The 23278-nt window shown below is 35.1% G+C and overlaps 2 protein-coding genes across 2 annotated transcripts; both read right to left on the reverse strand.

Annotated features, from left to right (window-relative positions):
• Positions 1–5773: 5773 nt before the first annotated feature.
• Positions 5774–14726, reverse strand: LOC105789063 (nardilysin-like). Its single transcript, XM_012616275.2, has 19 exons — positions 14271–14726; positions 14120–14195; positions 13977–14023; positions 13626–13738; positions 13364–13437; positions 13074–13169; positions 12865–12984; positions 12246–12479; positions 11593–11741; positions 11098–11254; positions 10527–10676; positions 9821–10200; positions 8930–9079; positions 8488–8670; positions 7726–7929; positions 7513–7619; positions 6916–7069; positions 6687–6808; positions 5774–6305 (listed from the first exon to the last, which is right to left on the reverse strand). Exons 1-19 carry the CDS (start codon positions 14598–14600, stop codon positions 6056–6058), a joined length of 3096 nt encoding a protein of 1031 aa, XP_012471729.1. The 5' UTR covers positions 14601–14726; the 3' UTR covers positions 5774–6055.
• A 7181-nt stretch (positions 14727–21907) lies between these two features.
• Positions 21908–23253, reverse strand: LOC105789064 (uncharacterized). Its single transcript, XM_012616278.2, has 3 exons — positions 22735–23253; positions 22397–22500; positions 21908–22293 (listed from the first exon to the last, which is right to left on the reverse strand). The coding sequence occupies exons 1-3, from the start codon at positions 23251–23253 to the stop codon at positions 22014–22016; spliced, it is 903 nt and encodes a 300-aa protein (XP_012471732.1). The 3' UTR covers positions 21908–22013.
• Between the last annotated feature and the right edge of the window lie 25 nt (positions 23254–23278).

Below are 23278 nucleotides of genomic sequence, written 5' to 3' on the forward strand. Positions count from 1 at the left end.
GAGCGAGGGTGAATATAGTGTTGGCTCTCAATTAAACTGGATAGAATGTTTGTTTTGTTTAATGGTAGTTCTTTTAATCCCAACAGTTGATATGAGGACAAGTGAAGCAAGGATTTGGGGATATTGAAAATATATTACTGCAAACAAAATCGTTAGCACTAACAGGAAACCAAACTAAGTGTAAATTTCCTAGTAAAGATTGAAGGGATCATAGACGATCCCGCTCAAAATCCAATCTCCTAGATAGAATATCGCACTAATGTAATTTAATAAAACACCATAATTTTTAGAGAGTAAGAACATGAGAGAAAAGAGAGAATTGAATTTTCTTATTTTTCTGTGTTGTGAAAAATAAGTAGAATAGCTTGCTATTTATATTATTTTCAGAATGGGTAAAATGGTAAAATAGCAGTGTCAGTTTTCAAAAATAGTAGAGGATTTTCCTCAACCGAAAAAATTCTACAACAGAAAATATTTTTAAAAAATATTTCTGATTTTGTATTACCAACATTGCCCCACTAATGTAAAAGAATTGGAAAATTTTGTAAACATGAGAAAATGTAAAACGTGAGAAGAGCAATAGAGAAATTAGACGCTTAAGCACTAGTACCTTATGGATTTGAACTAGTACGTAGTGAAATGAGTGATTCTTCTTTTTAACAAGTGAACGAATACTGAACTTGTTAAGATAAAGGTTAACTCATGACACACGACTAATTTCAGCTCCAATTGAGTTTCACGATAGACCAACAATTTAGCCAATATACCTCAGGATGTTGGTAAGTACTAGAGGTGCTCATGGATCGGGCGGCCCGGCCTGGCCCGACGTCCCGCCCGAAATATGGGAGGGTTTGGGTAAAAATATAGGCCCGACATATCGGCTAGGGCAAAAAAATGAGGCCCGTTTGGGCCTCGGGCACCACTTTTTTTGCCCGGGCCCGGCCCGATATAATAAATATATTTATTTTTTAAATTTTTTTAATTTTAAAATATTTTTAAAATACTTTTTTTTAATTTTAAAAATAATTTTTGGTATTTATTAAAAAAATGGGTCGGGCCTGGGCTTATGATTTTTTCCCTGGCCGGGCCTGGGCAAAATTTCAAGCCCATATTTCGGGTCGGGCCGGGCCCGGGCCTAGGACCCGGGCCGAAATTTTTTATCGGCCCGGCCCGACCCATGAGCACCTCTAGTAAGTACTCTAAAAAATGACCCAACGTCTTTTATAGAAGGTGGCTAATCATTCACACTTATGTAGGTGATTTCATCAAGTCTATCTTAGTATAGACCACCCGGACCAAGGTTATGAAATTATTCAGAGCATTTAACAAGCTCAACCTCTCAGTTTTATAATTTAGTGAATTCATCATGTCCGTCTCAATAAAACCATCCCAACTTTGGGATATGAATTCATTAAGTGAAAGAAACTCAACCTCACACGTCAGTGGATTCATCAAGTCCATCTCACTAATAGGGGTGTGCAAATTTCGGGTAAAATCGAATTAATTAGGTTAATCGACTGAATTTCGTTAATTAATCGGTTAATCGAATTAATTTGGTTGGGGGTCGGTTAATAATTTTTTGGAAGTTCGGTTAACGGTTAATTAGGTTCGAAATCGGTTGGTTAACCATATTAATCGAACTTAATAAATAATATTATAATATATAAGTATTCAGTCGGGGGTCGATCAGTTTGGTTAATTTTTTGGAAGTATAAATTAATCGGCCGGTTAATTCGATTACTTTTTATATGTTTTATACTTGTTTTAACCAAAAATAAAAAAACATATAAATTTCAGTTAATTCGGTTAACTGACTGAATTAACCAAAAAGGTTCGATTCGGTTAATTTTTTTTGAAAAAAATTCGGTTCGATTAATGATTAAGGGTTTAAAAGGGTCAGTTAATTCGATTAATGGTAATTTGGGTCGGTTAACCGATTGAACACCCCTACTCACTAGGACCACCCAAACTCTAGGCTATGAACTCATTAAGAACAATAAGCTTATCCTTATACATGTACATTATGTGCCATAGGGATAGGTAAAGAGGTACACTATGAGTTTTTTCATGGTTTCGTTTGACCACATTGAACTTAGAAGACTAAGTTGGGTAACACCATGAATTCCTCAACCAGTGGGTTTAAAACCCATCCCTTTCGACGAATCAATAATCATTTTCCTACATAACCCTTTAGTTAGTGGATTAGCTAGGTTCCTCTCAGATTTTACGTACTCTGTAACACCCTAGGAAAATTCCACATTGGCAAAGCATGGGAGAGACCTGCGTATATACAGGGGTAGTAACACTTAAGTGGAAAGAGGCCTTTTGAGGGTCTATGACCTTTTCCAAGAACAAAGTTATGAGGGCCATGTGCGCTCAAGGCGGACAATATCTTACCGGGATGGGTGTTGGCTATGAAATTTATCAATGTAACACCCTAGGCAAATCTCACATCGGTAAAACACGGGAGGGACCTGGGCTATATAAAGGAGTAGCAACACTTTAATGGAAATAGGCCTTTTGGGGGTGTATGGGCGCTCCCAAGAACAAAACCATGAGGCCATGTGCACCCAAAGCGGACAATATTTTACCAGGCTGGGTGTTGGCTATGACATACTCCATGGCGAGTACTCCATTCTTTATTAAGTGTCTCACATATTTATGTCTTATGCATATATGCTTTTTCTTACCATTGTAAGCCTAACTTTGAGCAACACAAATGGCAGCCTGTGAATCATGTAATAAGGATACATGAAGTGTAGGTTTCCCTCATAAAGGAATCTTTGTAAGCAGATTCCTGAGCCACTCGTCCTTTGCCCGACTCAGTCAAGAGTTATAAACTCTGATTCCATTGTGGAGTGAGCAATACATGTCTGTTCAGCAGACTTCTAAGAAATATTTATTCTATCTAAAATAAAGACATACCCACTTGCAAAGTTAACTTTATCAATTACCCAGTTTGCATCACAATATCTCTCTAGGACTGTAGTGTATCTGAAAAATTCCAACTTCCAAGTCATTGTACTTTAATTTCACTTAAAATAATTTAGGGAAAGTTTAACTTTGATAGCATAGTAACTTGCGAACCATGACACTTTTCCCAAATTACTATGTCGATGCCCTCATTGACATGAAGCCATACTTTTAGTAACCTTGTTGCGTTGAGTTAACATTTCAGTCTCAAGTCCATCTTAGGCCTTTAGGGCCTAAGGTTATTACCATTCAATGTGCATCGGACTTAGTATCATCTCAATTGTTGGTGTAGTCTTGTCTATACCCATTCCTCCACCGAACAATTGGATTAAATGCTACAACATGTAATCATTAGGTTACAATCTTTAAGAACCCTTAATGGTATGACTCTTTGTCGACTGAATATTACCATGCATTTGATACTTAAAAATGCATCCCCTAGATGTGGCACCAACCGCACTCTTGCGACCCCAACACTAAAGTTCTCAACATGGAAAATCCGGACACATTGGTCATCCCCAACTTAGGCCTTCTCAGTCCCTCCATGGTCACCCCATTGGATGTGGTCATCTTGGCCAACCACAACACATGCGGCATCACCGAACTAGGTTGATCTCAATATCAATTTTGGACTTTAATGCTCATTCAAGCAAAATCTATCACGCCGCTTCTTTCCCTACACAATCTCATAGGTTGCTTGAAAAAGAAATCCCCCCACTAGTTTTTTTGTTGAAGCTCTTGGACTCGATAATCCTCTAGTCTACTTTGGTTAAAAATTTTGTGACATTTGGACTAGCTCCACAAATCTCATGTATTAGTAACTCATCATGGAAAAAGGCATTGTAAGCCCTATCCCAAACACAAGGATCCAGTGGTCCGTTCATGGTCCTCTGACCAACTCAAATTCAAGGGTCCTTCGACCCACTTAAACTCAAGCTCGCTAGGGCTTCCAAGCCCATCTTGACCGTAATGACCATTGGCCAACGCAGATGGAGCTTGCAACCAATCCAATGTTACGTAGGCACACTCTTGCACTACTCAGGTGCCTCCAAACCGATTGCCTCAATATCACACCAACTTATTTAAATCAAAATTTTCCTTTGTTGTCTTTTTTTCCCTCTCTTTTGAGATTCAAACCCTAAGACCCTTTAGGAATTCACAGTACCCAGAGTTTACAATTAACTCTCATAGGCTTAACTCGAAACTTGGAACAGGCAAGCCAGAGTTAAACCACCTGAGATCTGAATCAACAAAGCCAAACCCGCGTTCCAGCACCTTAAAGCCCCCCATTCAGGTTACAAGCTTGCATTACCAAACTCGATTTCTAAATTTCCTGTAGGAGTCTTCATTGGTTCCAACAACGAGAAACGAAAATGATTCTCATGTTCAAACAATAGCAAAGGAATCAATTCTAAATTGTTGGAAATATACTACTGCAAACAAAATCATTAACACTGACAGGAAACAAACTAAGTGTAATAAATAAAACAATCACTGTGCCGTGGAAGAACCACTGCCTTAGAAAAAATTTCACCCTGATCAATGTAATCGAAAATAAACGTCACCCCTAACGTTAACACAGTACTTCCAAATTCGTACACCTGAATGAGGAAGATGAAACTCAAAAGGATTGCCCTTCTCGTAAAAGTCGGGAAATAAACTGGAAGAAACTCAAGTAAACCACATTAGGTTTAATTCCCAGAAAAAATAGAAGAGGTCACAAACGGTTCCACTTAAAACTCAATCTTCTAGACAGAATATCGCACTAATGTAATTTAGTAAAACACCAGAATTTTTAGAGAGCAAGAACATGAGAGAAAAGAGATAGCTAAGTTTTATTGTTTTTCTATGTTGTGAAAAATGAGTAAAATAACCTATTATTTATATTGTTTTCAGAATGAGCAAAATGGTAAAATAACAGTGTCAATTTTTAAAAATAGTAGAAGATTCTTCTCAATAGTCAGAGGATTTTTCTCAATCGAAAAAATATTCTACAACAAAAAATATTTTGAAAAAGTATTTCTGATTTTGCATTACCAACTGGAGACACTAAAATTGAGGATATATTTTACTAAATTAAAATTACTCGATTTTCGCTGTTATAGGTGGTATTGGAAACTCGTTTAGAAGAACCCCACATTTCCTAAAATTAAGTTGTTTGCATGGTGCTTGGGGCATGAAATCCGTCCTAAGACTGCAAGGATAACTTATACTCCTCTCTAATGATTCTAGGTGCCGGTTCTGTGGCACACAAAGAGAAGACATTATCCATGCTCTAAGAGATTGTCTAGTTTTTTTATGATAGACTTGGACCAATTTATTGATAATTAATACTTCTGGGTGTATTGATTGATTGGAGCATTCTATAAGAGTTTTGGATTGTACTGCATTCACGAGTTTGTTGGTTCTTCTTTGGCACATTTGGAACATCAACAATAATGAGGTAATTCATGGAAAGCTCACTCCTCCACCTGTTGCATTTGACTATGCGAGAGGCTCGCATAAAGATTTTGGGAGGCATAACAATCGAGACAGATGCGTTGAAGGTGAAGACAGAACACAATTGTGGACGACAGAGAGGTAGTAACAGGTGTGGGCATTATGGTGCAAGATTGTGATGGGCTTATGACTCTACATAAAATAGAATGTTTTTGAATTTTTGAGCTTATGACTGCTATAATATAGGTGAATCAACCAAAGAGAAAAAAAACTGAAGTCAATCTATTTTTTTTCTTGGGAAGTAAAATGCAGCGAGTCTTTCACTCACGCTTCCGTTCATTTTCCATGTCGGGACTGAAAATATCACCACAAAGTATCATATCTTTGCAATTAATCCAAATTTAATGAGAATACATAATCCAATTAATGTTAAAATAGGTTTAAATGCTATACTACTATATCTATGAATCCACCAATTTGGTCTGTCACCAACATTCCTTTGAATATCGTTGTTGTTGTCGTTCCCACAGCCATCTTTTCATCGTCCAAGCGGCCAGTGGACCATACGATCAGTAATTGTATACTTTTTCAGCGTAATTTGCCTTTTCTTTTGGTTCCGCCCAAACAGCAATTAGCTTTACATTTAACAAAAGCTCGGATAGTACTTGGATGACATCTTGAAGGCTGCAAGGTCTTTAATGTGCTGCTGCTGCAAACAATCTGTTCCACTTTCACCCTCGTTTATGTCGGTGTTGCATCCCCATACACGAACTGCAAGTTTTCGACATTTAGGAGATGGTTCTTGCAAATACGTCTTATACCAGTTCACAATGTCTGCCTTTTGGATGCTTCTGAGTTCCTCTGCTTCCGCCTTTGATAAGTCAAACATGTACCTGACAGTTGACCCCATAAACAAACAGTTAACATACAGCATGGAGGAGAAGAGGAAGGCACAATGCTATTTTACATATAATATATACACATCTCACACCAGCAAAACCCTCAATAATATTCTCCACTCAACTGATACATCACTGAACCAACGCAGAAGCACAAAAGCAATAGTCTTGGCGAGGAGAATAGCCAACTTAACAGCCAATATTGACTAACATGACTACCACCTACTCTGCACAAGGTTGTCATATAATAGTTGCATGCCACAAACCGAATAATTCTTTCCTCTTCAACTTCTACTTATTCACCTAAATATAAAATTGTAGCGCTTAGAAACGGAAAATCATGTTTCACCAACCAAAGTACCATACGGATAGTACCTATTATCAACAATCTGATTCCAAAGGCGATTGGTTTCATATAAGAGGGATGGATCTTTTTCCAGCAGCTTAGCTGTTAGTCCACTCCTATAACTCTCAAACGATTCATCATCAAGGCCTGCCTGCAATGCATTAACAAGTAAAAACAGACAAACAATGTTTTTATTAAAAGATAACATAAGGAATACAGCAGAGCATGCAATGAAAAGATAGCTGACTCAACACTGACCAACAAATCTGCCAAGCTGTTTATGAAGTTGTCTGTTCTCTCCTGCAAGTAAACCGGACTATACTTGGAAGACTGAATACAGAAACAAAAGCCATAAACCCGATAGGTCACTCGTGGGCTACATTCAACAACATAACCAAGTTGCTCCTTTGTCCTATATTCCAAATTGAATAAACAATTAGACAACTCATTTTAATTTTTCAACTTAGCACTGACCAAAAAATAAAGGGAAATATATATGAAATGGCATGCTATCACATCCAATTTACACACGCAGACATCCCTAGAAACACACAATCCACCAAAGCTTGCAAAAGCATGCATACAAACAGATTTTAGTACGTAACTAGAGCAACCTAGACAATAAAGACCACAAACAAGGCATGACTGCAGCCTTCACAGAATCAGGACAACCCTTTTTTACAAACAGGAAAAAGATCAAATGAATTTCAATCAACCAGCTTTCCCCAAAAGACAAGGAAAATTTTTCACTTAATTTGCCCATTTTGGTATGCTTATGTGCTGAACACCTAAGACAGGCTAGCAGTATCAAAGATTGATTAGCACATTTTCAGACTTTCAGCCTCAGAAAAATACCTTAGCTGATTAAAAAGCGGTTCTTCCACAATTTCATCAAAGAGATCTATCAAAGCCTTCAATTTTACTGCTTCCACCTCTCCTTCAGGCTCAATTTGGAAATAAAGCTGCAACGCAAGGCCAAATGATGTAAACAATAATAGCATAAAGCATTAATAAGCAAAGAAGATATTTAACTGATATTTCATAGAGAAACTGACCATCATCATTTACCTCGAGCACTGAGTTCGTTTCAAATTTATTCTTTACACTGACATCTCTCACAAAGTTGGCACCAGAGGGAAAACATATCACTTGCTCCCTATGTCTCATTGTGACTGGCATCGGTTGTACAGAAAAGTTGCTTTTGAAGATATTTGATATGTCAACTACTTCTTTTTCTAACAAATTACCATGGAAAAGGCCCTCAATATAAATCTGTCCAACATATGCAGTTAGAATTTAAACAAACTCAAACAAATGTCCTTTAAGAAGTAAACAGGAGTAACTATCAAAAAATAAACCCAAAGATTGAATTAACCGATTCATGTTCCTATCAATAGTATCATGAAACATCAAGAAATAGCAAAACAATCAACTTTTGGAATCTGTCGTTCTAATTTCATAGTAAATGCATCACAGATGGGAAGACTAATTGTATTTTTACGTTTTCTTTAAAATATTTTAGCTCCATTCATGTGTACATATTGTAAAAAGAATAATACATAAATTACATTTAAGATTCAAATGGGAAAATAACTCTTCTTAGAACAACCACTTCCCACTTTCAGAGGCGATTTAATTGTAAGCACAAAATGCATTCCAAATAAGAAAGTTAATGATACTTTATCCAATCTTGAGATCATTAACTACAAGAATATTTTGGGCAAAAAAGAAAATACAAGAAAGTTCACCCAATCAAAAGAAAATTTAAGCTGATGGAAGAAAACAATCATATGAACTTGCCAAAACCCAAACACCATGTATCAGTGTTACCTGGGAACGGAGCTCAGGAATAAAGGCCCTCAAATCGGATAGAGAAATGTCATTTAGAGAAGAAAGCTTCTCGTCAACATCATAAAAACTCTTGCATAAAATCTGCAGTCTCAAGTAGGATGAGTGACTTAGAGGCTTCATGTTAGAGTTTCTTAAAGTTCTCTCCATGTTCTCCTTAATAACCTGTCCAATGCAGAGTCAAATTATGAAACACAGCAGAAGACCTCAAGAGATCTATAAGAACCAATTAAATTATCAATAGGTAAGCGAATAGTAGAATTAATAAATAACCTGTTCTTCTAGATAGTAAGAAAATAGATTAGTTCAGAGTCAATCTTTAAGGTGCCAATCTTGATCAAACAGCACTTTGCTCTTTTCCCAAATATTGACAGCCATATTAAATGTACACCAAACACATCACAATTTGAGGAGATGTGTGTACCTTAAAACGGTCATCTGTAGGCAGAAAAGAGTTTGTGATTGCCAAAATTTTTCCCAAGAGAACAGGAAGCTTATCATTGAATCCATAAAGCTTCAGCTCTAACTTGTCACCGGACATTGCCACTGAAGTTTCAAGCTTGGCAATACTGGCCTGGAAATAAAATTCTAATCACATTCAAATTTCAACAACAAATGCAAGAACAAACCTAAGTAACATAGAGTTAGAAAGAAAATGAAAACAAATTATGACTATGTTTAGAAACCATGCAAAATAATACAGGGGGAGAAGGAAATTTTTAAGGGGAGATTATTTGTCAACAACTCAACAAAAATGTCGGTAGGAGCTTCATCAGTGCACATTACTTATTAAATTGGTGCCGCAAAGACAGCTTAATACAGAAATGTAGATGGTTCAGCTGTACTATTGACTACTAATAGTGATTACAATATACCCTCAAATTCAAAGATCCTAAAACATGTATTTCACAAATACTTTTGAGCCATACAAATATTATTAAAATTTCTGTTTAAGAAATCAAATTGAAAAACAATATACTACAAGTAGATCCACCGATCCAGTAATCCATGTCCTAAGGCCGGCCAAATACTCACCTAAAAAAACATGATTAAGGGTGGGTTTGGATGGGCGATTGGGTGCAGTGTGGTGCGTTTAGCTTACTTTTTGTCTCACGCTACAGTATCGCTATAGTATCTAGTCTCACCGCCACCGCTGTTTTTACACTAACCGCAGGTAAACGCACCGCCCATCCAAACTCACCCTAAGTAGTTTAAGAACAAGTTAACATTTCAAGGTTCCATGCAACAAATTTCAATAAAAACGTGATCAATTACTAACAGAAAAGTTCAAAATAATAAATGATAAGTAATCAACCTGATATATAATCTCATTGAGCTCATCCTTAAGGAGGTGAATATAAAGTTCAGTCAACAAACAACTCTTCAAAGTACGGTATGCCCCTTTTAGATTAATCCGAAAATATGTATTTGCCCGAGGAAGTTTGAAAGTACGATCAAGCTTGTACCAGAACTTCATCAATGGTTCATCAAAAATGCATATAGGCAATGTTTCATTTGCAGAATTGATTTCTGCAGTGTCAGCTCGAATGGAGAAATCACATGGAATGAACTCATTTTTCAAAGGCAGATGCAATGAAACATCAATTTCTGGGGGATCTTCCCATAATTCCATCAAAGATGAAGAAATTTCTTCCTCAGAATAATGTGATTCAAACCAGGGCTCCAACTGGACATCTGCAAAAAAGAGAGTATACAAAGCTTAGTTGCTTTCCTACAATTATCAGTATATTATATTGATTAGAAGCAATTATACACATTTTAGCTGAGCGGAATCACCATAACACAAGAAACATGCTAATGGTGGAAATTCACAATGTAAAAGATGCAATCCAACCATAATAATCTAACCATGTAGCTGCAAATTAAAGAAAGTTTTATAGCTTCAAATTAAATAATTTTTCTGACTCTTATAACAAGAAACATAGATAGTCTAATAATAACAACAACAACAACAACAATAATAATATGACGGCTAAACAGAGCAGAACAGAACACGGTACCTTGTGATTTGAAGAATTTTGATACAACATCAACTCTCATGTTTTTGGGAGTGAAGTAACCAAGAATCTTTCTTATCATTTCCTCATCCCAGAACTCAAAGACATAGTCTCCATAGATAACATGTTCTGGTGGATAAACAAGCAAATTTTCTGCAACAAAGAAAAACAGGGAATAGTTAATGGTGAAAAGAAGAATCATTGTAAAGATACCCTAGGAGCAGCATCAAAATACCAGATTTAGAAATAAATATAGCTTTCTTACTATATTTATCAAATTGACGTTAAAAGTTATCCCTTAACCCAGACAATGATCAAACGATATAATGTGTTCCCAGTTGCTAACATTTGTTGCTTCACAAATGATATGGATGTACCAGTAAGTGTAAGTTTGTTTAATTTACATGAGGCACATCAACAAATTTCAATGCATATAAGCACCATATCAACTATTTTCCAGTTTCAAGCCAAAAGAAAATTCAAGGATGGCAATGACATTAATGTAAGCAATTTAGATGAATCATAATTTTTCAACAGATGCAAGTTAAAATTTTGAAAAACAAGAGGAAAGAACCTGCAAGCTCTGCAGCATAATCATCCTGAGGTTCTTCCTCAGCAAAACGGAAGTCCATGTTTCCCATATCCTGCAGCTCCTTAAATATCCATTCTTGGGGGGAAAGTTGACGCAATAATTTAAGATATTGATAAACATAACCAATGATGTCAAATATCTGCGAAGAAAAAGTGAAGCACCATTAACAATTGTGGGCAGAAACACAAAATTCAAGAAGGAGCCTCAACTAATGTAAGCACGTACAATATAGAAACACAAATGCAGCAATAATCATAGTAGCAGTAACTGACTATGTACAATTTATTATAAGATTGAGCTAGCGTTAACAGCAACACAATGGGAAGATAAAGCCAACCAATATCCTCGGAATTTGAGATGGTTTTTTCATGCACATCCCACATGGAAGTATATGTAATACCGCATAAAATGAAAAACAAGAAAGAGAAGTTTTATACAGAATGTTATTTGCTTTGAAGATGTAACAATATATGCTACCTTTTCCAAACCACAATCTGTAAGATAGATGGACATGCTAAAGATATAAGCAACAGAGGATCGCTGCATTCCATCGTCTGAAACACCAGCAGATAGAGAGGTTACCCATCCTTTAGCTTTGAGAAAGTAATGCAGGCTTCCTTTGCCCTCTGGAAAAAGGAGGGGAAAAAAGATATTACATTTGCACTTTAGTACACAATGCCAACCATATACAATTTCATCAAAGTTTAAGAAGCACAAATATGTCTCAATGAATTAGCCAACAATAAAAAGAGAACAGAGAAAACAAGGAAAGGAACTTCAAGGAATAAACATGAAACTAAGATCGAAGCATTGTTTATCTTTTCTATGGCCCTAAACATGAAGGGAATAGTAGCAACCATATTAGTTATTGTAAGGCATGGAAATTGAAGCAATAAGGAGGTATAATCATGGAAATTGAAGCAATAACGGGGAATAAGCATAGAAATTGAAGCAAATGAAAAATACCATCCACATTCACAGGCAAATCAAGAATTACTTATTACTTATAAGGCATCAAAACTGGACAGTTCACATTTTCTTCATATTTGCACATGCATCCTTTTCTTCGTTATTATTATTTCCATGAGCAACCTACTACTTAAGCATTAGGATAACACAGAATTACATACCATGACCAAGAAGATGAGCCAGATAATCTTCTGGTTTCTTCAGATACGCTTGCAAAAGACAAGGCAGAGCCCACCTTAATTCAAGGATATGGACATCCTTAACTGCCTCTAACCTGTAAAGTTTACCAGCTCTCCAGACAGGACCTTCCACCTTAAACTCTGGCTTTCCTTGAGAACCTTGTCTGACGTCAGAAAATAATTCAACAACCCATTGCTGAAGTACATCCAAAGGCTCTGCACCATCAAGAAGTATTATCATGATTATGCTATTAAAGATGTAAACAAATAATTTAGATAACAATTACACCATAATTTTCTTCCAACTCACATATGTACAATAAGCACTGAAATTCCTTCAAAAAATTAGAATAAAATGCTTAAGTATGTTTAAGCTTTTCATGGAAAAGTTATAAACTTAAAAAAATTAGTTAAAAAATCAGCTGTCTAAACAAGGTAAAATGGATATGAAAAATAAAACAAAATTTTGGACAGAAATGGAGGAAAAAAGAGGCAGTGAAAACATATGCCATCCAAGTTAAAAGCACTGTTTCCCTCAGAGACTAGAAAGAGAGAGTAAACAATGGCCACAAATCTAGAGAATCACAACAAAGTAACTTACCACCACCAATTACCACTAACTTCATCAGTCCGCCATGGTAATAATCATTATACAGTTCTAGTATTTGCTTGCGTAGATCAATCCCTTTCTCAACAGCATCAATCAGGCTCTTCTTGTTTCCTTCCATTTAAGACAAGGAAAATTCCCATTTTTCATGCCAGTAGACATAAACAAATCATTCAAAGAGAGAACAATGACAAGAATCTCACCCCAAGAGAATCTATTAAAAGGGTGACCATCTTCAGATGTATGGCACTGAAGTTGCTGAAGGCGGCAACTATCATTCTGCAAAACCTGGTTAAATTCTACAATCCCATTTTTGTTTAAATTAGAGTTCCATTGAGAAATCATGAATATACCATCAGTACATGTAATAACAAGTGTAAATGGAGGACGAGAAAAAAACTATTTTCCTATTTTAGGGGGGAAAAGGCAGAGAAAGGGGGGGGGGGGGGGCGGCGCAAGAAAACAGATATAGACTCAAATTAATGGTGCACACCAGAATCCACAGCAAGCACCTCTCGCTCCATCGCTTCAAGTTTCACAAGGGGTGAAATAAAAAATTGGGAGAATCTGGTAAAGACAAGAGACCAACATAAGTCCAAAATTCTGATGACTTAGGGAATCAGTATAAACAGTGAAAGACCAAACGATTACTCCATTAAAAATCCCTATGGTGAAGCTCGAATCAAGCAATGGAAAGTAAAAGGAAAAAGAAAATTCAATAACTAAGCTCTGCCCTTTACAGTTTAATCATTTACCTTCTCATAGCACCCTTGAGAAATTCTCTTTCAACTTCAAAATGGTAGCATGTATGCTCAGCTTCAGTATATGCATTTGATGAGCCTCCGTGTTTGGATAAGTAATTATCATACTAGCAAAGATAAGTGTCAATGGAGGTAGGCCAAACAATTATGACATTACCAACTAAAAATAAACACACCGTTTAGAAGTAGGATAAGAAAAAAAATACAGTTTAAATTGACAATAAAAGAAGCAGGCAAAAAAAAAAAATTTCTTGTGAATATCATTTCTAAATTCTGATAGGCTAGCAAAAGAATGACAAGTTAGGCATCTAGAATAGCAATAGGAAAGATTATGGATGAACAGACCTCGTTTTCATCGGGAAATTCAGTACTACCCATGAATAGCATGTGTTCTACAAAGAAATAAAGAAACTTCATGAATATAGGCAGAGCAGAAATAAGTGCAGTTAAGCAGAATGGGAAGTGAATAAAACTGTAAGTAACGAAACCTAGAAAATGAGCAAGACCCTGCGCCTCAGAAGGGTCAGAGAAGCTGCCAAATCCTACACACATTGCTGCCGCTGCCTGCGACCAAATTCGCAATATATGAATCAACTAATGTCAGGACTTCAATCAATAAAAGGAGGAGAAAAGACGAACCTTTTTAGTCTGAGCAGTCTTCTCTTTCTCATTGTCGGCGTCGGCTTCGTCTTCGTCTTCGTCTTCTTCTTCGTCATCCTCATCTTCATCCCCATCTCCATCCTCATCTTCACTTTCATCTTCATCTTCATCTTCAGCTTCAGGCTCAGTCTTATCTGGCAAATGAGAAGGTTGAGGAAGTCCGTCGGGGTAAATCTGGGGATCGTGAACCAACAAAGCGACGAGACCATTGGAGAGCTGGATTACCCTGTAGAGTCGGCGGTCGTTTGCAGACTTAATTACCACACTGTCCGATGAGTACTTCAATACGCTTCCGCCGGAAACCATCATCAATTTTTCCACTTTGATACGAAGCGTGACAATTTATTAAGAGACTAAAACTTCGATTTATGAGTAAATATTTAAATCTTCCAACAGTAAACTCTAGTTCAGCACTTCATCAGCTTAACTATAAACTATCACTCTCGCCCTTTAATTAGGTCTTCCTTCGTGGACGGTTTATAAGCCCAAAGCACACACCCCGAATCTTTTTTTTTTTTTTTTTACGTCTTGGGTTTTCATTTGATGTGAGCCCAAATGTCCAAATCCATCCAGCAGTTACTGGTAACTAAATATTCACAAATTTCTTTAAAATTCAAATTTGTTTATTATTTCTATTAAATTCAAAGTATTATTATTTAAATTTAAATACAAATTAATTAAATTATCCTTCATATTGAATTCCTAAATATTTTAATTTATTAAGTATTTTATTTTTGTTTAAATAAGTGAATAATGGAGTACAATAATTAAATCTAACTACGTTATTCATAAAAGTAAAATAAATTCAAATATTCATAATTTGAATTTGAATCTTGTATTCATAAAATTAAAATAGATTTGAATAATGGGTATTTAAAGGTTATATCTGCATCCACTCCAAATCGATGCAGATAATAATTAGATTATTTAAATTTATAATCCAAATTCAAAAAATTGAGTTAAATATCCGTAAATATTCAAATTTCACTATCCATTGTCATTCCTATGTAGTACATAGGTCTAAGAGACCGGATGAGAGTGTGTTTATGATTAGGATTAAAAAATTTAGAATGAATACCAATTCAAGCTTTGCCTCACCTTAACTTTCAACCTATTAATATTATCGAATATTTCTATCCACATACAGAAAAAACTTTTGAATAAAAACCGATCGATTAAAACTTAAAAGGGTAGAGAAGCATTACATGGTGTTTAAAAAATAGTAAAAATAATGAATGCTCTAGAAGCCAACGTCTTTGCCCAGTAGCAAAAATATTAAGTTATAGGTACGAGAGTTTGATTTCAATTCTAAGCAATCTCAACCTTATCTCAATTATAAAAAAAAGAAGATAGATACTCAACAAAGTCAATATATATTAATTTTTTCGTGATTTGATAAATAGCGTAAGTTTAAGAGTTAAAAAAGACGAAAAATTAAATGGATGACTAAAATAACTTTTTTTATAGTTGGAGGATGAAATAAGTTATTATTACTTATGTGTTTTGCACCAATACATAAGCACTGCCCTTTGAATCATCATTCTCCCTAATCTCGAGCTTTCTAATGATGGATCTAAAAGCTCCTTCAAAGACAATGTTTCTAAAGTCCATGGCCTTGGCAAATAAGTGCAGCTTGTAGAGTGGCCAAAGCTTTAACAGCTAAAGGCCGGGGGTAGGTATATTCCTGCTTAAGTAAGAGCAAGCCCTTAGCACAATCCCTCTTGAACTCTTATGATAACTCATGTACTTGATGTTTTGTTTTCCAGAATATAGTAGGTGTCAAAGTTCACCTTCACTAACACCAAAGCAGGAGGGACCAGTGCACCTTTTCTCTGACCGTTAGAGTATCCTAAACATTTGTCAATGCTTCAATATATTTAAAGTAGCCAACAATAAAGGTAAAGATTCCTCTACTATTTGGACTACCTTCATGAATGAGTTTATTTCTAGAACACAGCAAAGCCCAAATTGTGATTGCTATCTCAGTTTGTTCCAGACGACGATATTTGTCAAACAATTTGACTAACCATTCTTCATTGTTGGTTTGCATGTTGTCATGTCGACAATCAATCCCAAGCTTCACCAACAATCCTTTTGCAGTTTTCACTACCCCTAAAAACATGCTTTGAGTTTTCCACTTTCAGTGAACATCTTCGGCATATAGGATTAGACATCACTCTCTTAATGCAAAATTTTATTTTGAGGCAAGAAATTTTGTACGAATTTTCCATACGATGATTTTAATATTTGTTGGGGATGTAATTTTCCATATTCTTTTGTATAAGTTTTTATAAGCATTAGGGAGATGTAGTTTGTAAAGTCCCATCAAGCAATATATTGTATCCACTATGCACCGTATAATGGCCAGTATGCTTGCCCCTCAAGATAAGCTTCTCTTCCTGATACTTAATTGGAATAGGGATGCAAAGAACACGGTTTACCTTACCAGGTGAAGAAAAAAGAGTGCAAATCTTGATTTCTTCATTAATCAAATCTCTCACCCAGTTCAAATTCCTAATCCTTGGTGATTAAATCATGCTGCACCCACTTCTAAGTAGCCATTTATCTTCCCAAATATAAATGCAGCTACCTGTTCCAGCTTTCCACCTCAAACCAAAATTCAGCAAACCCCTAGCACTCCATATGCATTTCCATATCATCGAAGGTTGTGATCCTATCCTTGCTCTCATAAAATTACTATTTGCATATTATTTGGCTTTTAGAACATGTTCAACAAGAGAACTAGGATTCACAATCAATTGCTAGCCTTGTTTTCCGAGTAAATTTGCTTATATCACAAAATCCCATGCGCTCATTTTCCTTTACAAGGCAAAAGGTAAACTATAAACACCAATCCATGTTTCTCCTTAGAATTTGCAACCAATAGTAACTAGTAATCGCTTCAAGCTCCTTGCAAAAAGAAAACATGTCCGGGCAAATCAATATCACTTGTAAAATTGATTTAATGAACACTTCTTTACCACATTGAGATAACAAATAGGAACTCCAATTATAAATTCTCTTTTCTAACTTGTCTCCGAAACTCATAAATGTTGTTTTCTTATTTTGACCCATCATGGTGGTGTTAGAATCTAATATCCTTAGTGCAGTATATTCGTCAATTTATACTTGTAATTTTTGAATAAATTGGTTTAAATAAAATTTCATTATACAATAATATCATTTATATATGTCTTTAATGGTTGTTGGATGTAAACAAAATGTAAGCAAATATTGACTCATTAATTATCTAATGTTTAACTACTATTAAGTTGCATTATGTGGTCATATAATAATGCGAGAAGATAAATTAGATTAGTAGATATTCTAAATAGCCTGTAGTCTAATTGAAATTGAACATATTGATTGAAAGATTATTATGTCGTTTATCAAGTCTAATTTGAGATATGTCTTGTCTTGAGCATCAGAGTGAATGATTCCTAAAAAATAGAGACATAGATGTCATTGTCTGGACTAACAATACATCAAACAGGATTCAAGTTGAATTTATCCTAAACCCCTTTATGGATTCATTCACTTATGATGTTCATAATGTAGCATATCTTAATCCTGAGTGGATGATGGACTATGTATGCATGATTGATATACTTTGATGTAAATGAAGGCTTGATTTCAAATAAATAAGGAACCGAAAGTTGATACGTTGGATATACGTCTTTTGCATGATATAGCATCATTCCGCAACAGTGGAATTCATATCTCAATTAAGGGTAAATGATATCATCTCATTAACATTACATGATTGATGAAAAAAGAACATAATTACGGGCCATTTGTCATAAGTGTAACGACCCGATTTATTACGGTGTTGAAAAATTCGGTTTTGGAACCCAATTTCGTAAACCAAGTCAATGAAATTATGAACAGAAGGTGATGTGAGTCACATGACCCAACCTTAGACCCATGGATGTAATGGGCTTTCTTTAACTCAATGCTTAATAATAAGGGAAAAAACAAAGCAAATTAAGGAAAGGTTGAACGAAGCTTTTCAAGACTTTGTTATAAAGGTCTTAGAAGCACATACGAGGATAAAAGCAAATCAATATTCACTTTCTTGTTTTCAAGAAAATCAATAAATGTAATCTTAGTCCAGTTTTGCTATTTTGGGTGATTTTAAGAATTAAGAAAATCAATGTTTCAAATTTTAGAATTTTTTTATCCAAGAAATCGAACCTTGAAGTTGGTGCGCGATGGATTACATGTACAAGCCCAAGTTCATTGGTTCATTTTAAATGAGCCAATTTTAGGAGCGAATGGATCACAAGTCCAAGTTCTTGAAATTTGGTTCATTGGGATGTCTACAAGCCCATCATGAAGTTTGGAAAATGACTTAGTTGAGCACAGGGACAAACTGTTAAAGTGGTCCAATTTGAAAACATTTTAATTTTTCTGTTTAATTTTACTTAATTAGTGGACCAACATGTTAATTAGTTGATGAGTTGTTATACTTAGTTGACATATTTATTACATTCCTTACATTTAGGAGATTAGTTAAGGGTTGATAGGCTATAAATATAAATACGGTGTGACTCCATTGTATTCTTTATTCATTGATTATTCACTTTTGAGTTAATAAAACTCTTTTTAATTTTTCTTTTAAAGAATTTTTCTTAGGTTTTCTTTTAGAAGAGTTGATAAAATTAGAGTTGTTTGAAGAAGGTTATGAATTCATCTTGTTTCCAAGGCTCTTAGACTTTTCCACGCACCATGTCCATCTTTTCGATCTCTCTTCTTTTTGTTTGTTTTTTTTTTCTATTTTGTTCTTGTTACTTTGAATCTAATCTTTGATATTTCTTAATTCCAAGTCTTATTTCAATCAAGAGGGGCATTTTCCTATCTTTTCTCATCAGGAAACATCCAAAAATAGGAGTTCTTTAATTTTCTTGCTGTTTGAATTCTTTTGTTACAAAACAATTTGCTTTAACTTAATTCTTCATTCTACTAAACTATTTTTGTTATTTTGTTTAAGATTTGATTGGAGGCTTCTTTAGAGTCCAAGAACGATTTCTTCTCTTCCAAGAAACATTATTCTGCTCATTCTTGGACTCCTTTTGGTCGTCCCTCCCTTTATTTGTTGTTAGGTTTTCTTTTAATTTGTTTTCATTCAATTTGTTTTTGTTTCTTTTGTTTGACAACTTTTTCTTCATCAGCAACGATCGAAATCACTCCAAACACCTGGTTACTCATTGTTTTGCCTGATCGAACCTTCTTTTTTAGATTTTCTTGTGATTTCATTCAGGTTTTAGCCTTAGTTCTTCAAATTTGTTTTAATTGTTTGCTTTCACTTAATTGACAACCTTATTTCGTTTGAAATTCATCAAAAACAAGTATTTTCTTGACCGACTTAGATTCCTTCAAGAACCCTAATTCTTAATTTGGTCTTTTTGTGTTGTTATTACCTGATTTTTGTTGTTACCCTTTCAATTTTGACTTGGATTGTTTGCGTTTCAGATTGAGTCAAACTCTAAGTTTCCTTTCATTCGTCTAGATCCCTAGATCAAATCTACGACTTGCACAAACTTGCGATCTTATTTCGCGCACGTCCATATTATTTGGTATCAATTTACTAGACATTTTGGGTCTTCTTTGAGTTTTTATAAACTGATTTCCAGCAAAACAACCTTAAAGTAGTTTTTTACCTAGATTTTTTTTTTTGAAAAGTAATATTTTTCAGTGGGTAAACATTTTTCAAATTATCTGAAATTTTACACACTGATTTTTAGCACCCTATTGGAATATAAAAAAAATCCCACAAAAAAATGATCAAAAAAGTGAAAAAAAAACCTAGAAAAATACGAAGAATTTTTTTAAAAAAATCGTAGATTGAATTTCATGCCGAAACTTTCTAGATCAGATCTATACTATTTGAGGATGTTCTAGTTTAAATTTTTTGATTTTAGAAATCGGGAACTCCTTGAACGAAGTTTGTCAAGTTGCTTAGTGGTTTTCATGTTTCACCGGTTTTTATTGAGTCTTAGCCTTAGGTTTTCATTTTTTTCTTGCTTTTTATTTTTCCTTTACGCATTCTGACATTTTATTGTTTCCTATCTTAATAGATTTAAGCATGTTGCACATTTCTTCCTCTGTGTAACACAATTTTTTTGTGTCTAGTCAATTTTGGACTCCTAGTGCCACTAGGTTTACTTTGTTAGTTCGATTCTAATACATTCTAATTGATTGCTTATTAACACTTTTAAAAGACTTAAAAAATTAATTCTTATCTTATTGAGAATGCAATTTTATTTCTAAGTGCATAACGGTGATGTTTGCTTAATTTTTCTTTCTTTAGTGTTGTGTTTTATTAAGGATTTCACAATGACTCGTGATACTCGTAGTAACAAAGGAAGTGATAATAGCAGTGAAAAGCCATCAGTTACCATGAAAAACCATGGTTTTGTGACGAATGATACATTTGGTACTATAATCGGAAAATTGCAAATGGATCAAGAGACTCGAGATGCTCGAGATCAGTAAAGGGCCACTATTCTGAACACAATCAACAAAAAAAAATTAATTTAAAATTCAATAGTTTTTATAACTTTTATAATATTTTAAATATTTTATATGTTTGTATAAAATATTTTAATAATATTTATGATTGTTTATATCTTTTACAATCTCTTATGATTTTTATAATTTTATGACCTTTATATATACAATTTTATGACTTTTACTAGAAAAATTCATGATTTTAATGGTCAACATAGTCGTTAAAACAATAATGATTCAAATGGACGTGAATTAAATTGAAGTAATTAATTGAATTTCTGATTTTCTTTTTTCATTATTAATTTTAATTAAATGAAAATTAAAAGTGTGACCTATATATAGTTTATAAGAAAAGTGTAATCTATCCTATAATAATTAAAACAAACTTGTGATAAATAAAATTTAAGGTAGACTCAGAAATTGTTAATGATGGAAGTTTGTCTTTTTCATAAATTAAAATATTATAGAACGTTTTATTAAAAATAAAATTTTATGCTTAGAATTAGATTTATTATATTTTATTAAAAATCGTGCAAATTCATCTATTATAATGGCTATAGCGATAAAAGCGATGCGACTGAACATGACCCCAAACACCATTTAAATCCTTGTTTGGTTGATTTGGAAATTTTATTGTTCTCTGATGGGTGTTGAAAATATTGCAAATAAGTGAATATGTATTAGGAAAATTGCCTGTGGGGTACTTAGAGGTGGCCCTTCTGACCCCTTGATTGGGAAAAGTAGAGCAAGGATTAATGGTTATGAAAGGAAAAAATGAGAGTTGGGTCACAGCCTGCAAACCAAAGGTAAAAGGTGGTGCTGGAGTTGGAATGAAGCTAGCATTTTACAACACATTTATGCTATCTTGAATCAGGTAAGACCCCGGCCACCAGCACATATATAAAGATAAATGATTCTGTAATTATATCTTTTTGTATAGCTGAGGGTATAAATCAGGAGGGTTTGGCTTCACCTGTAAATAGCTATATTGATTTCACTGTAGTAGATACAGTTTTGTTTCGTAGCAGTTTCCTGCAAATTCCTTTGGACGGTAAAATACGAAGTAGTTAATGCATAATATCCTATTTCTGATAGGATGGAAAGAATTACGAAACAAAGCAACAATATAACGAAGGCTTAAAGACCAAAAATAATTAGTTCAGCTTTGACCAAATAAATATTCAATAGAGAATAATATAACAATATAGCAAACTAGATGGGAAGGTGGTGATGAGTATAAGGGGAATAGGCAGGTGAGGTAGCGACAAAAGATGGGGTGCTGCTAGTAGTAGTAGCCATCGTGGTCCTGGTCCCGGTTGGAGTCCTTTGAGGGCTTCTTGACCTTGACATCATGCTCAGGGTCACGGTACTGCGCCCATCTGCTCTCTCCCCGCTTCTCCGAGGCCCTTTCTCTGCCCACTTCAGCTCTGCTTGCTTCACCATACTCGGGTACCTCCAACAGCAGCCCATCTTTCCTGCTCTTTTTATGTACCTATCCAATCACTCATAAAACGTTCTCTCTTATTGTTTGCACATCTATATATCTATATAATTCACTCCAAAACTTAACTCTTCATGGGGAAATGTTATGTTACCTTGGGCTGAATCTTCTTCCCAAACACAGAACGCACTTTCTGCCTTCTGCCATTTCTCCCATCCCAATACATACACATTGCCTACAGTACACCCTTCCACAAACCTGCATATATATGCTAGCTAGTGGTAATCTTGAATTGTTCAAAAACAGAGATATGCAGCGTATATATTTTTGAAATTGGTTTCTAAACTAGAAATTAAAGTTTCTGACAACTTATTGACCATATCCTAACTGCATAAATTCATTAAACATCAGCTTCCGGTCATATAGTGTCTCGGCCATGCAGCCGTTGCTTTTCTTTTGCACAAATTAAATGAAATTAAATATCTTGGTTACCAGGCATCGATGGCGGAAGATGTATATGTAAGTACTGCAGATGGTGCATATGTTGGAGTGAGGAATCCCAGGGCGGCGTCTTTGCCCTCTTTCCGGATAGTTAGATGCCATGCTTATGACGCTTACGTCATCGTAGGACACCCCATGCCTAAACTCCGTATGACCCCTGGGACTAGTTCGTTGAGTTTGATCCTTCCAGGCACGATGGTGATCCATTCCCATGTGGGAATCAAAGTTGTCAGTGTCGTGAACATAATGTTTATGGTGATGGTTGGTCCCTTGCAGGCCTCTGCTGAAATCAAGGCTGGGAAGTTTGGTCAAAGATGATCCTAATTGTTTTGGAGTTGGAGCATTGTCTTGCTGAAGGGGATCCATCGCGCTGGTGCTTCTCTTGTTATCAGATGCGCTTGCCTTTTGCTTCATGTCAGCTAGGTCCTGGAAAGTGAGATTAACAGAGTCATCGGGGATCCCCAGATATAGTTGTTCAAGCTCCACTCGGGCCTTGGCCAAATCTCCCATTCTGATGTTGATGATTCTTAATTGC

The sequence above is a fragment of the Gossypium raimondii genome, chromosome 2 (genome assembly GCF_025698545.1).
Source record: "Gossypium raimondii isolate GPD5lz chromosome 2, ASM2569854v1, whole genome shotgun sequence".
In the NCBI taxonomy this organism is placed as follows: domain Eukaryota; kingdom Viridiplantae; phylum Streptophyta; class Magnoliopsida; order Malvales; family Malvaceae; genus Gossypium; species Gossypium raimondii.